Source organism: Bactrocera tryoni, chromosome 4 (assembly GCF_016617805.1).
Source record: "Bactrocera tryoni isolate S06 chromosome 4, CSIRO_BtryS06_freeze2, whole genome shotgun sequence".
NCBI lineage: Eukaryota > Metazoa > Arthropoda > Insecta > Diptera > Tephritidae > Bactrocera > Bactrocera tryoni.
Window position 1 is genome coordinate 23,180,150 of NC_052502.1, and position 14,889 is coordinate 23,195,038.

The 14,889-nt window shown below is 34.9% G+C and overlaps 1 protein-coding gene across 1 annotated transcript in view; it reads left to right on the forward strand.

Moving 5' to 3' along the window:
* Positions 1–2,918: 2,918 nt before the first annotated feature.
* Positions 2,919–14,889, forward strand: part of LOC120773727 (netrin-A-like) — a 610,257-nt gene continuing 598,286 nt past the window's right edge. The window contains exons 1-2 of the mRNA XM_040102783.1: positions 2,919–2,954; positions 6,913–6,958. Coding sequence (XP_039958717.1) covers positions 2,919–2,954; positions 6,913–6,958 — 82 coding nt within the window. The remainder of the gene's footprint in view (positions 2,955–6,912; positions 6,959–14,889) is intronic.

Below are 14,889 nucleotides of genomic sequence, written 5' to 3' on the forward strand. Positions count from 1 at the left end.
TCCAAATATTAGCCAAAGTCAAAAAATCAAAAATTTCGTTTAAGGCAATGAAGGCCATCCCAGCAGAGGCTTATAATAAGCACATTAAGACAAAAAAGCACTCGGAAATTGTAATTAAATTCCCCGGGTAAATGAAATTTCAAAAAAATCTAAGTTGGACAGTCCTACTGTCCTTAATTACTATGCCAAATATGAGTGCAATCTGTCAACCAGGTGAGTTGCGATTTTTACAATGAGCAAAAATATCTCATAAAGAATTTGTCTCAAATTTTGTATCTCTAAACAAACTTCGTGTGCGAAGTCAATACGAATGTTGTAAAAGGCTTACGGTGATTCAGTTTTATTAAAAACACAGCTAAGTGTGATATAAAGCCTTCATAGACGGTCGAGAGATCTTTGAAGATATCCCTCGATCTGGATGACCTTCGACCTCTTCAACTTCCGTGTGATTTTTTCTTGTTACCCGAGCTGAAATTGCCGCTCCGTGGAACCAATTTTCAGTCTATCGAAGAGATAAAACAAAATTCGCTGAAGGAGCTGAAGACCATCTGATCGGGATACTTTGAAGGTAAGAAAATAATACTGATGAATAATTAAATATTTTGGGAGTTATTTAGAATTTCAGGGTACTTTTTGTCAGAATATACGAAAAATTGGATAAGACGGTGGCATGCTTGTATTGGTCCATAAGTTCATATTAAAGACGGTAGTAAAGATTTGTTTTAAAATTCGTGAAAATGTGGTTTGGTAACTCCCTTCGCAAGTTGAATCTACGTAGCTCATGAGAGCTTTGGTCTAACATAAAAAAACTATCGCTGACATAGCTATCATACAGCAAATATGCTCCTTACGCTATAAATTTATTAGCTTGAAATTGCATTATGGCAGCCATAAAACTTAAAGCTGGCTTTCTTTCCTAATTTAAAAACTGTTTTTTTAGACAAAAGTGGTCATTATAATGGGAATAAGTCATATGTCACTGTTAATGAGTGCTCGCGAAACTAGATACCTTGACATTCCTAATCCTTCTTCAGGATATCAAGTGTTACTTGAAGAAGAAAGCAACAACTAATAACTTAACTTCAACTAATAATTCAATAATTTTTAACACTGAAAGCCCTAAAATAATTTCTAAATATATGCCAAACTTGTGATTGCTTAAATAAACAACTTTTCGCTGAAGTTTACAACTTTTGATGACTATATTGATGAAAGATAATAACTTCATTTTACGACAACTTAACAACACTTGTAAAGTAACCATCATTTCGCTGCCAACGACGCTTGCTAATTGCTTAATTTCGAGCCAAAGCATGCATAAGCAATAAGATTAAAATCACATTTGTTGCACAAATTCACAAAATTCGCCATCAACTGGCGCAAACTGGCGTATAAATGGCATTTCACTTGCAAGCGGCAACGCCGCCCACAGCACGCCGCGCGCAACCACGCCACTCAAGCACATAACCGCATCGCACATTACTATCAGCGACTTAATGAAAATTGCTCAATTGTTGCATGGCCAAATGCATGAAAACTGGGTGTTTGTTTGGTGCTGTGTGCGCATGTGTGTTTGTCAGCGGTCTTATCTAACGGGGGGTATGAACGTTTGACTCGGCCCCTATTAAATGTTCGGCGCCTCTTCGAAGTTGTTGTGTCGCAGCTGCTGCGCTTCTCTAGTATTTACTTTACTTGTTGTTATTATTGCTGTTGTTGTCAAGATTTTGTACATATTGGTGGTGATGGAGGGGGTTTGCGGGGGTGTATAGCAATCTCTCATAGTAATTTTCTCCAAAGCTGCTACGGCTGCCACCAGCAGAGGGCATATACGGCTGTACTATGTATAAATACAAGTAGCTCAAGCGTTGTAGGCTCTCACAGTGTACCTCACAGTACAGCCCACACTCGGCAAATGCATCGATGGCAAACGATTGCAACGGAATCTCTAACTAACGTGAGCCGCCAAATAGCAGCCTTTGGACCAAGCGTATCGCTTGAGGGAGGGGTGATGAAGTGGGGGTAACATAACCGTGCGCGGTGCTGAAGGATGCATGGGTGTACAGGTTGAGTGGACATGTTAGGCGCGTAACCTGTATTTAACTTGTCGATTGAGTTGCTCATGTTGCCGATAATTGGCGTTCATGGCAGGCGGTCGAACATTGGCCGGTAAATGTTGTTGTTCGTGTTGCTGTTGCTGCTGTTGCTGTTGCTGCTGGTCTTATTGGCGGTATTTTGGCTGCACTTGATTACCAGTTATCGTGGCAGGCGTACACGGCCCGACAAAGAGGCAAGCCCATACAAACCGTATAAGTATCGTATATGAGCGCCCATGAGTAATAATAATAAAAACAAGCAGCATTTATATTTTTCTACCTGACTTTACGGCCACAGTTGCGACTGTGCAGTCGATGGACCCCAACGCGCGTAGCTGCGGTAGTGGTTGGGAACTTTTTGTAGCGTTTGAATTGTTTTTATTGTTGTCGATTAAAAACGTAAACTGCGTTACGCCTGCAACAACCAAACAACAACAGCAAAGGTGGCACGCGGCACAGGTCAAATGCAACAATAATAATAATAACAGCCACTAAAGTAATAAATTGCGGCATCGAAAACGTGCGCCGATACTTTAATTAGTTTTCCTTTTGATATTTGCTCACTTGCTGCAATATCAAGCAGCATCGGCCGCTTGACTGCCTGGCGTCAGTGTCGCACAAATATTGACTGACGTGCGCAGAGGCTGAAGGAGGCAGCTTTTGCCCGTTGGCGGAGAATTTTAATTGAGATTTCATACGAAAGGTCGAAAATGCATCATTAAGCTTGTCGTAAATTAATTTTGGCTGTAATTTCTTTTAAAAGATTTTCGGTAAGTGATAAAATAGCGGTTATGAGGTGGAGCTGGAAGGTGGCTAACTCATGCTATGGAGTTGCTTATCGTGGTGCATGATTGGTGGAATGTAAATAAGTAAACAGAATATGAAGAAGATGAAAGTATTAAAATATGCGATAAAGAAAATAAGTTATTGGCATAATTTTTAGATTGATGAGGCAACTTTAATTAGTTGCATGTGAAAGTGCTCGCGATGAACTTGGCCCTATTAAAGTAGGTGAGTTCAATGATTTTTAACGCAAGTTTAATATATTAATATTATATAAACATTTTAATTAAAAGAAATAACTTTTCTGTGAAACAAACTTTTTTTTATAAAAAATATAGTTTTCGTGATTTTAATAATTAATTTGATAATATAAATAAAATATACTTTTTTAGCATTTAAATTTTTTGTATTAATAAATAAAAAATATTATTGTAATAATCACTTACTTGCAAAATACTTTAGAGAGAGAGTATTCGTTCCGCTTTCTGGTACATGTGTTACTACTTATGTGATATTATACAAATTTGATTGATGTTGCTGACTGCGACTTAATTATATGAATTTCTCTAAAAACACTTGTTTTATATTTCTGGCATAAAAAGTCAAGCCTAATTATAAAAACTATTATTGATTCCAAATTTTCAATTCTTTTGAATATTTTGTAAAATTTTTGACAGTTGACATATTTTTTAATAATTTTTATTAATAATTTATTTATATATTAATGTGGGCAAAAAATAGTAAGACTTTTTGATTTAAGTTTCGCGCGAAAACCTATTCCTTGAAATTTTTTTTAGGTTGGTGTGACTGTCAGTGACATCTGTGCCAAATGTCACATAAAAATAATCAATAGTGTTTACTATACGCTTGTCTTTCTGAAGTATGTACATAAAGTGCATTCCTCGACTTTTACGATGCGTGAAATTATTCAACAAAGAAGTTCCATTAAATATTGCGTAAGGAATCAAATTTCTGGTGCTGAAACGTTAAAAATGTTGGATAAGGCCTTTAGTGATAGTGCTTGTCGCGAGCAAGTGTTTTTGATTGGTACAAATTATTCAAAGAGGGTCGAGAACGCTTTGACGACGAACAGCCATCAACATCAACTGATAATCAACTTGAGAATCGACGATTAACAGTCGGAGGTAAAAGTCAGCCGAAGCCGAAAAAACCACGTCAAAGCAGGTCAAAAATCTATGTTAGGTTGACTGTTTTCTTCGATGGAGATGTATTGCATTCCGAAATCCTTCCCATCGGCCAAACTGTCAAGAAGGAATACTACTTGATTCTTATGCCTCGTTTGTGCGAAGCTGCCCGGAATATGGGCCGATAACTCTTGGTTTTTGCACCACGATATTGCACCGTCATTGATTTTCCGTGAGTTTTTCGCCAAATTTTCAACTAATACCGTGCCGCAAATACCGTATTCGCCGCTATTCGGCAAACTCAAATGACCCCTTTGGGAATCGTTTTGAGCAATTGAAGCCATTTAACGTGAATCCCTACGCGCATTGAAGACTATTCCGAAATTTGACTTTTATAACAGTTTCGAGGATTGGAAAAAAGGGGCACAAGTATTTTGAGACCAATGAGAAATTCTTTCGGGGAACGACATAGATTTGGAAGAATAAATTGAGAATTTTAAAATTATGAACAAAGTTTTACTATTTTTTGCTTTGTTCTTCGACTAAAAGTTGAATTGTCATTCTTCACCGCAAAACACCCTTTTTCAGAGGCCCTCCCGAGTATCGGTTAAGGAAAAAGAGAATCCAAAACTTTTAAAAATAAACCGCAAAAATTGGGTTTTTCTGTCTTCAGTGCGGACATAAGATATTCAGTATCGAAATTTAATGATTTTATTTTCAAGTTATAATATTTTTTTTTAATACGCAATTTGATTTTTTTAGTTTCAGTTTCAAGTTTTTATTATATTTAAACCCTTTCCCCTTAGTATTTTAAACAACATTATTGTTTTCAACGATAAAACTGATTGCTCTTTGGTTAATAAATAACCACATTTTTAATAAAAAATAATACACATTTGATTTTAACATTTAATGACACCTCTTTAACATTTGCACGAATGTATGATAACGAGCATTTACTTCATTTACTCACAATCACAAACACATACAAACTAATGCGAGTCGAGTACTCGTCGCCGGCACGAAAGTTGCTGCGAGCACCCACTCTCCGTTCTTCGCATATTAAAAGGTTTTTAACACAGCCGGAGCTTAACATTTCACATTATTTGATTGAAAAATATTACTACTTTCGATTTATTAACATGTAATTGTATTTATTTCACAATTTAACACAAATATTAACATTTGGTTTATGGCCGGTACGGGCTGCGTTGATACAAAAGCTACTCGTTGATACAAAAGCGCAGGCTCTCCTCACTTTGCACAATAAAAGGCTCAAAGCAACAACTGCACTTATTATTTCACAAACTGTTATAGTAAAATTATACTGATTTCGTTTAATCGATGTTATAATTAATTTGTTGCACAATTAAATGCAAATATTAAATATTCACTTGTAGTTGCTGAGAAGTGTGGGTTTACTCGTCGGCGGAGAAGGAAACTGTCAAGAACAAACGGAATTAGCAGACAGTCAAAGACGGATGCAGGGATGCAGTCGTTTTATAAAGTATTTGAATGTGGAAATGAAAAACTAATCAGATTAATAAAAAAAACTTATGAGAACGGTTGATTATATGTATTCTCAAAATTATTTAAAAAGATTTTAAAATACCTACGTTTTTATTGTTTTATTGAAAAATTTTTTTTTTCTTTTAATAAAAATTATTATATTAAAAACAATTAAGTAAAATAATATTAACATATTTCTAGTGTAAAACAATAAAAAAAATATGTTTTTTTAATTAAATACCCGAAGCTAGTTATAAATAAAATGTTTAAATTAGCATGAATTGAAATTGAAAAGAAATCTTCTTTTGAAAAGTGTATCTTGTTATTTAATTTAATTTTTTTCATTATAGTGTTCAGAAACGTGGCAACCGCATTGAAATATATTTTTAAAGTGAAGTAATTTATTAGTAATGCATTCCGCATGATTTTATTTTCACTATTTTCTTACATTAAAATTATTACAAATAAATATATAAATATAATTAATTAATTATTAACTTTAATTTCTAAGGTTCTTTTTAAACATGCGCATACAACTCTGCTCAACGAACAATGCACAACAACTTCGCTCGCTGCACATCCGTTATTCGTCAGTTTCCTTGCGCGTGTGTGAAAAATTTTGCTGCTAAATCGTAGTGAGCGCAAAACGTGGAATTTTGTTCGGAAAAAAACTAAAATTAATACAATTAGTTGCTAAATTAAAAAATTTAATCATAATTAATTGAATTCAAGTGAAAAATGAGTGCGGGCCATTGTTTTTATGTGTTTAATTCGCGAGTGAAAAGTGAAGTGAAAAAGTGCGTGCTGCTAGCAGCGCTGTTAACGCCTGTCGCTGTTCAAAGTGTTGTTGGTGAAGTGTAAGCAATGGAGAGTGACATTATTTTGAACATTTCTCGGTTAAAAAGAAGTTTGGCTGAAATAAATAATTAAGTTAAATGGATTTCGGTTTTATATTTAGTAGAATTATGCATATTCTATTGCCGAACGAACATTTATTCCATAGAAAACTTATCTATATGCATGTATGTACATGCAAAGTTGACAGCAGCGCTGTTAAATTCCCTATTCGCTGCACATCCGTTATTTGTCAGTTTCATTGCGTGCGTGTGAAAAAGTTTGCTGCTAAATCGTAGTGAGTGCAAAACTTGGAATTTTGTTCGGAAAAAAACTAAAATTAATACAATTAGTTGCTAAATTAATAAATTTAATCATAATTAATTGAATTCAAGTGAAAAATGAGTGCGGGCCATTGTTTTTATGCTTTTAATTCGCGGGTGAAAAGTGAAGTGGAAATGTGCGTGCTGCTAGCAGCGCTGTTAACACCTGTCGCTGTTCAAAGTGTTGTTGGTGAAGTGTAAGCAATGGAGAGTGGCGTTAATTAGAACATTTCTCAGTTAAATAGAAGTCTGGCAGAAATAAATAATCAAGGTAAGTGGATTCCTGGATTATATTTGGTAGAATGATAATTATTCTTTTGCAACGAACATTTTTCTATAGAATTCTTGTTTAAATAGTATGCATGTATGCGCATGCAAAGTTAATAGCAGCGCTGTTACTCCTCTACATTTTTAAACAGTTTGAAAAGCCCTGGATAGTAAATTGTCTAAAATATTTCTTTTTCAAGCGGTTATATCCACTTGTGAATTTCAAAAACCCGATTTGTTTTGCATATATTTTTGAAAATTTGAAGTTGATCCGGATAATGCATGTGCGTATATGTAAGAATTTTTTAAGTGAAGAAAGTTTCTCTGAAAAAGCGAACGGTAAGCTTAGAAATTTTCACACGACCTTCTGAGATTTATCAGGTACTGATTAGAGGAAATAGATTTTGACAAGAGTTTCAATTTGTTAACCCACAGTGAAGTGTAATTATTTACACAAATAAGAGATCAATTCTTTGACTAGTCCTTCGATTATTATCTGAACTCATCTGTAGTAATAATCATATTTATTTGGTTTTGAGAAATTGGAATCATTGAAAACTTAAAAATCTTTTTACTTTTTCGGAGGTTCGTAATTACTGAGGCTACCTCAAATTTCAATCCTATTAATTTATATTTCCGTATGTATTTACATACATACATATATGTACATACATATTTTGTTTATAGAGCGTGGGTTGACGATAATAAACTGCTATAAAAGACAACATGTTGCATTGCATATATGTATGTGCCTAATCTAACCAAAATCGAAATTGCGAAAGTTGCAATGCAACCGAGTCTGCTTGATTTCATTGCTTATAAATTTCAAATATAATTTCCTCTTTTTTTATATTTTCTGCCGCTCATTAATCTGTTAGCAACATTTGGTTTTTAGCACTTTCTGTTAAATGCAATCCATGCAAATGTTTGTTAACAGCTTGCATTCCACTCGTTTCTTTAGCACGACTGTTGCTAACGTGACTTTTATACATGAGCACCTGGTGAAGAGAGCGAGAGAGTATGAGTTAGTGAGAGTGATACATATGTTGGGAAACATTTACCTATGTTGATTGAAAGATTACGTGTTGTTAGCAACAAATTCAAATGTTGCAATGTAGTGAGAATAAATGAGAATGTATGTTAAGTGATGTTGAGTGCAATTAATGCAATGTTTGAAATAAAAAAAATCAATAAACAAAAATATAAATAAATCAATAAATAAAAAAAATAAAACGAAATTAATTAAAAATGACTTTAAATTAAATCAACCATTTATAGAGGATTTTTATATACAAATTTCAATAATTAATTTGACTTTTACGGAAGTAATAAGAAATTTTAATATTATTAATAGTTTAAATGTTTTCATAAACTTTAAATTTTACACTATATGTATAATTTATGTATAGTTACATATAAATATGTGTGTATTAATCATATTATGTACATAAAGTTGGTTTTGAAGATTTTTAGTCTGTTGGAAAATATTTTTGTGTTAAAGTTTCTAGTAAAAAAGTACCTATTAGAAACTTTTCTAAAAACTACCAATTGAACTTGTTTTTACTGATTCATGCTTATATTTTGCGGTAATAATTCTTTTAGCGCGAACCGTAGATTGTTTTAGACATTTACTCCCCACTAAATGCGCCACTTCTTAATCTTTAGCTCTACTGCTATCTTAAACGGCAACTGATAGCCTAATTATGCAATTGCTTTCAAATGAAGATAAATAATATTGTGGTTTTGCATTTCTGTACACACTCAATCATAATCAAGCTAATCACAGGATCAGAAAAAAAACAATAATTTTTCGATCAAACTATTTGCGTTACCCATATTTCAAGAGTGCAAAGCGGCAAATCCTGCATGAGTTGGCGTACAGGGATTAAGCGCCAAATGACCAAAATACGCATTCATATACATACAAGCATGGGTGCTACACTTGTACACGTTGGCTATATTAGTCGTGTTTGTGTTCATCATAAAAGTATACCGTCAACGACTACTACGTCAAAATCACGCAACTACAACAATTAATTACAATTTATTACAGTCTATTGAACTTGAAAAGACCAACAGAGGAGTGAGTAGAAAAGTATGCGCAGAGCAAAGTGGCCAGCAGCAGTGAGGTTTAAGCGACCGAAGCTGTGCCATAAATTATAACAAAAACTCAGTCGATTGAAAAGCGAAGTGGCCAATTTGCCTGAGCCTGAACCTGAAACTGAGTCTTGTCGAAGGAATAACCAAATAAGTGGGAATATTAATATACTTATGAACACTACAGCACGTTTGTGTGAGTGTGTATGTAATTAAGTATGTGTGTGTGTGACTGTGAGTCTGTAATTCTGTATGCCTGACATATTTATTTGCCGAGATGATTGTTGGCTTATTTTTTATTTACAAACTGCCTGCCATTGAAATGAGCCACATCTGTTCAAATTTTCTCATGTTGTTGTTATTTTATTGCGCGGTTGACTGGTGGTCAATAAATGTGCGCAAATACCAACCAAAAAATTGTCAATACAATAAATTTATAAATAAATCGAGACCAAAGTCACTGAGCACAAGACCACACACACACACTTTCAAACATACAATATTGCCATTCTAAATACGTTTGCAGCTTAGAAAAGCTCATAGCGGCGTCTAGCGCCCACAGCCTCTATACCCAAAGCGATTTGTCCATTACAATGGCATAGTGTTATTGTTGCCACGCAAGCGATAAGCAAAGAAAGCAAGCGTGAAATGACAGGGTAGATAGAGGAAAGGCCAAAGTGTTTGTTTGCATGTACAGTGTAACGGTAAAGTTTGAAAGGGGGAGTGAAAGTATTTAACTCGAGCGCTGGAGTAGTAAAAATGGCCAAGTCTAGTGAATTTACTAGGTTGACTTCAAGGCGGCGGTACGCACTTAAGAAGAGCCCTGTGGGTGGGTGGTCCACCGCATTTTATTGTTTGAATGAAGGGTCCTTGCAAGTATAGGTTGTTATTATTATTAATATACGAGTGTTTTTTGTTGTTTTTAGTAAAAAAACAAACGAAAATTGTATCAACATTTGTGACAATTTTCCTTTTTATAGTGCTCAGGAGCTTTTCAAATATACAAATGAATACCTTCAAGCTATATCTACATACAGAGACGGAAATACTTACATAAATGCATATACATATAAATAATACTAAAATGTCTTTCCAAGTAGTTACATGTTTGTATGTAAGTTGATATTGCCAACAACCACTTACCAGCGTGTTTATTTCCGTTTCCGCTGCATTCGATTTTCGTTCGCTCACTCAACCACCCAACCACAACGGAAATTTGTTTTCGCTTCATTTTCCTTTCAACTTCGCATTGCTGCTTTTAGTACAAGTAACCTAAGTAAGTACGGTTACAAGTTGATAATAGCGGCATCACTTAGATTTGCTCGCAGCGCCAACTTCACTTTTAGGACCCACAGTGGTTTCCGCTTACTATTACCCTTGCGGGTCAGCAGCAATGAAGGAAGGATTGCTAGCATTAAAGAGAGCAAAATAAGTGAAAATAGCATACTGAAGCTGGTAGTATCAGGAAGAGTTGGTTATTCAAAGTATCTATTGACATAAATAGTTGTTTTATAAAAGCAAAAATAACTTATCTATTGTAGATGCTTAGAGGTCTACTTATAGGACACTGGGGAATCACGAATTGCCTATTCGGGGTAAACGCACCTGCCGTTATATTTTTAACCCTAAAGGCTTGATATAGACAGATATGACTGTTCAAGATCTTTGGAGCCGACCGCGCCAGCGATGATGTCGAAGAAGATGGAATCACTTACTGTATAAGCGTTACGGCGACAACGATAAAAGCAAAGAGCATAAAAATTCAACGAATGCGCTAGATCGAATGGAAGGTGAGGCTCCAGCGAAAAGCTGCTTCGAATCGAGACCAATGGTTTGAAAACGGAAGCTAGGACGCTCACGCATCCAACTGAAGGATCAAGTGCTTAGAGACCTGTCTGCACTTGGTATGTACAACTGACGTGACCACGTAAAGGATAGAGGCAACTGGCGAAGGTATGTGTTCTCGGACCAGACTGACCCACAGTTGTAGTGAAAAAGAAGAAGAAGTATAGATATGGCTGAATAGGCATCTGACACAATCTTCCAGGGTCTTATGCTTCAATATGATAGAAGTTAGTTTTTACTAGAGCTTTTGATGAGTCAGTGAGGAACTTTGGAAGAAATAGTAAGGCTTCTGATGGCTTTCATGCTCCCTTTATATGTATGTATGTATATGAGGAAATGGAATAAACAACATTATTTTGGGAAATTCTTGACAACACATTTCGTTTTTCGATTTTTTGAAAGCAACACGTGGATATAACCCTTTAACTCTAATTTTCGGTAGCTTTAATTACTAGAGAATAATTCTTAAGCTTAATTTAAGTATTAATGGAATTTAAAATAATGAGAAATCTTTAGCCAACACACAACTGTTCAAAGCTAATTTCAACAACTGTGCTACTCTGGGCCTCGTTATCACAATTATCTACATTTCTCCAGATGATTTAAAATTGCATGTCCCTAAATTTTTTTTTTTGTCAAAGCTCATTTGCATTGGGGTCCATCGGTAGCAGTACCCGCATTTCCAAATTTGAATCTCTTACAGTCCTTGCCCACTATTTATTGTGTGTTTTATTCCATTTACATCTTTTACTTTGCTCCAACTATATCCTCCTTATGACTTCACTTTTACCGTAACTTTAATTTGCAACAAAAATAAATTCTATTGTCCTTATGTTGCGCCTTCACTAATTCTTTGCCTTTTATTTAAACCATCGTTTTCTGCCCACTTTCTCCAAGCATTTACTTTGTGTGACCTTCGTTTCTTTCCTTCTCAACGTTTTGTTCTTATCCTCTTCCTTTCTCATTACTAAATATCATCTGACGACTTCTTAGCCCATTAGCCCTCTTTTACCGGTCATTTGGATTTTCTTGCATGTCATCCTTATAACTTTTTGTGTCATAATGCCTTTGATTGTAGTTTGTCCGGGTAGCGCTTATGCGTTTGCCACCAGTTTCCCTTTAAGGCGTGCTCTCACTCCCATATCCATTACTTTCTTTATTCTTTACCCTCATATTTGCTTTTGCTTTTACAAATTTATTGCCGTAATTTTATTAAACAAACTTCGTTTTTCAACTTACTCTGAATTTTATTCCTACTTTATTTCACAGGTTTATTATCTTGGCTAAGCTTTTACTTTGTATGTATTTTTTCTTTCTTCTTTATTCGTTTTGGTGAAAAATGAGTTGTGTACATTTTTTATGTATTTAGGGATTAAATAAGGATATATCTGATGTATCTTCTTTGGAGCCTCATTGATTGATGGGCGGTTTCGAATTCTAGTAGATGCGTTTGACGAATTTAGGGTTTGCAGTTAAGCTTTCAGTCATCTCTTTTTCGACCTCTACCCGACATTATGTTTGCAAAATATTTAGGACTATTGGTACAAGTCTATCATTTACACGCTTCATACCCAGAACATTAACGAAAATATGTTGAGTCGATCTATGAGAAATGTTCAGATCCTCTGCTATCCTCTAATACCAATAAGATGATTTTCAAGCACTCATTCTTAAACTCTTTCAACGTTATCGTTGTTAACAGATGTGGATGGATGACTCGTATGAGACAAGTTTTCGATGACTAAATGATCTACCCTGAATGCTTTGTGCCGCTCAAATACCTGTGTTCGGAATAAAGTATACTCTTCAAAACCCTTCTGCACCATTTTCAATTTCTGTAATTTCTTTCTGGTAATTTCGAAAAGAAATAGGTCTGAGATTTCGATTGTGCATCATGAAACGAAATCTTTTCGAAAACAATATTTCATGTACTTAAATTTAAATGACGGTGATACGAAAACTACACAGTCATGCCAAAAAAACAACCACTTGTATATCAACTTGTCGAAGAATAAAGTGTCCTAATAGACTTAATATCTTAGTCTCGCAGAAAAATATCCAATATTTTCGTGCTAAAAATTTAGGATTTATTAGTTTTTTCTTGTTGCTATCCCCAGAACTTTGTCAAATATTGTGTGCATTAGAAATGCCAGTCGTTTAATCATGATTTTTTATGCTGCCTTCTGTTCCTTGTCCTTATTCCTGCCCCCTAACTTGACGGCTACTAAGTGTGACAAACAATAACGTACAGCGGGCGCACATTTATCTGCAAGTTTACTTCTTTGTTTAAGTATTTGTTTGCATGTGAAATGTGTTTTGTGCCATAATGACCCAAATACTTTTGTCTGCACCTCGATTACCAAATCCCCTGTGCTCTAAGCCTAATGTCTGCCACTACTTACTATGTCTCTATCATACAAGTATAAACATACATACATATTGTATACATTAAAGAAGTGTGTAAATGTCACCACCCAATAGACGCCACCACCCAGTGGACACCACCTCAATAACAATATCTGCAATATTGTGTGTGACAACCACAACAAATGAGGTCCAGTCAATGCAATGACCGTTCTTAAATAGATAGTCCTTTTTTACAAATTATCTGTTGGACAATAACGGCAGTGACTTGAACTAACTATAAGCCATAATCGAAATCGCCTTTTCAACGGTAAATGCATTTAGTTTTCCACTTTATATGTATGTAGATCTGCGCTTAGATCTATCTATGAATGTATGTATGTCTCAATGTTAATTTTTTATTGTAATTGCATTGTCCGTTGTCAACAGACGTTTATACAACAATAACTAAGTGTAAACACTTGAATATGAGCAATTACCCAGCAGTGAAATTAACTAGTTGCAAACTAATGTCTCTATTAAGTAATACCATTTTTGATATTTATATAACAGAAATAAACAATAAAAAATTTAATAGGTCTTTGAAGAAAATACTTGATACGGCGGAGTGCACGATACTTTGAGACTAGTTCATATCCAGTTAAGAATTTTTAGCCTTTTTCGAAATATATTTCGTTAAAACAAAATATTATTTCTCACCACCAAATAATTGGTACATTGTAAATGTTGTATACACATAAGTACTATATAATGTATGTATTTTCAAATAGAATGGTATACTTTATAAGTTGGATCACATATGAAAAAGTTCAAGAATTTTGTTGTTGCAGTCGCTGCCGCTCTCATCGTCTATCTTTCTGTACCACATGTACTCGAAGTCGTTCCTCAGCTTTGGTCGATTCTTACACATGTCCTTTTCTTTTCTTTTCAAAAAGGTGATCTTTTACCAGTTCGCTGCCATATAAACTGACCTGTCCAAATCAAGTTCTTGCATTTAAAACATTTATATTTTGCAAAATAACTTCACAATATCCGAATAAATTGTTCGGATCGGCTTATTGTATAGCTACCTCACAAACTGACCAATCAAAATCAAGCAAAACATCTTTTAATACCTTTTTTATTCTATAAGAAATGCATCTTTGGAGGGTATTATAGCTTCAGTGCAACAAAAATTAACGTTTACTATTTATTTATCCCAAAACTATTTGAACGTTTGAAAAGAGGCGAAGTCGGCTATAATTCGGCTTACTTCGTACCTACCGAAATGCAAGCAGCTTTAATAAATTACTGAGGAAGATTAGGTTAGATGGCTGATCGAATATCGCACGTTCTGGGGTTCCATTCCTTGCTAGCTCATCAGTTTTACAATTTCCTGCGCCTCCGCTGTGTCCTGGCACCTATACATCACAATCATATCACAAAAACACTCAATGCTATTGATAGCGAGGTAAGGCACTCCTTGACTAACCCTGAACGCACTGTTAATGGGTTCAAGGCTGGTATCGCCGCTCTGCTATTTAAGTGAATGGTCATTTCTCTGAAGAAGGCTGCACTCTGGAGCAGGAAATATATTGCTACCTTCAATCTCGGCTTGGAAGACACTGCAACAGTCAGAAAGCCTGAAAC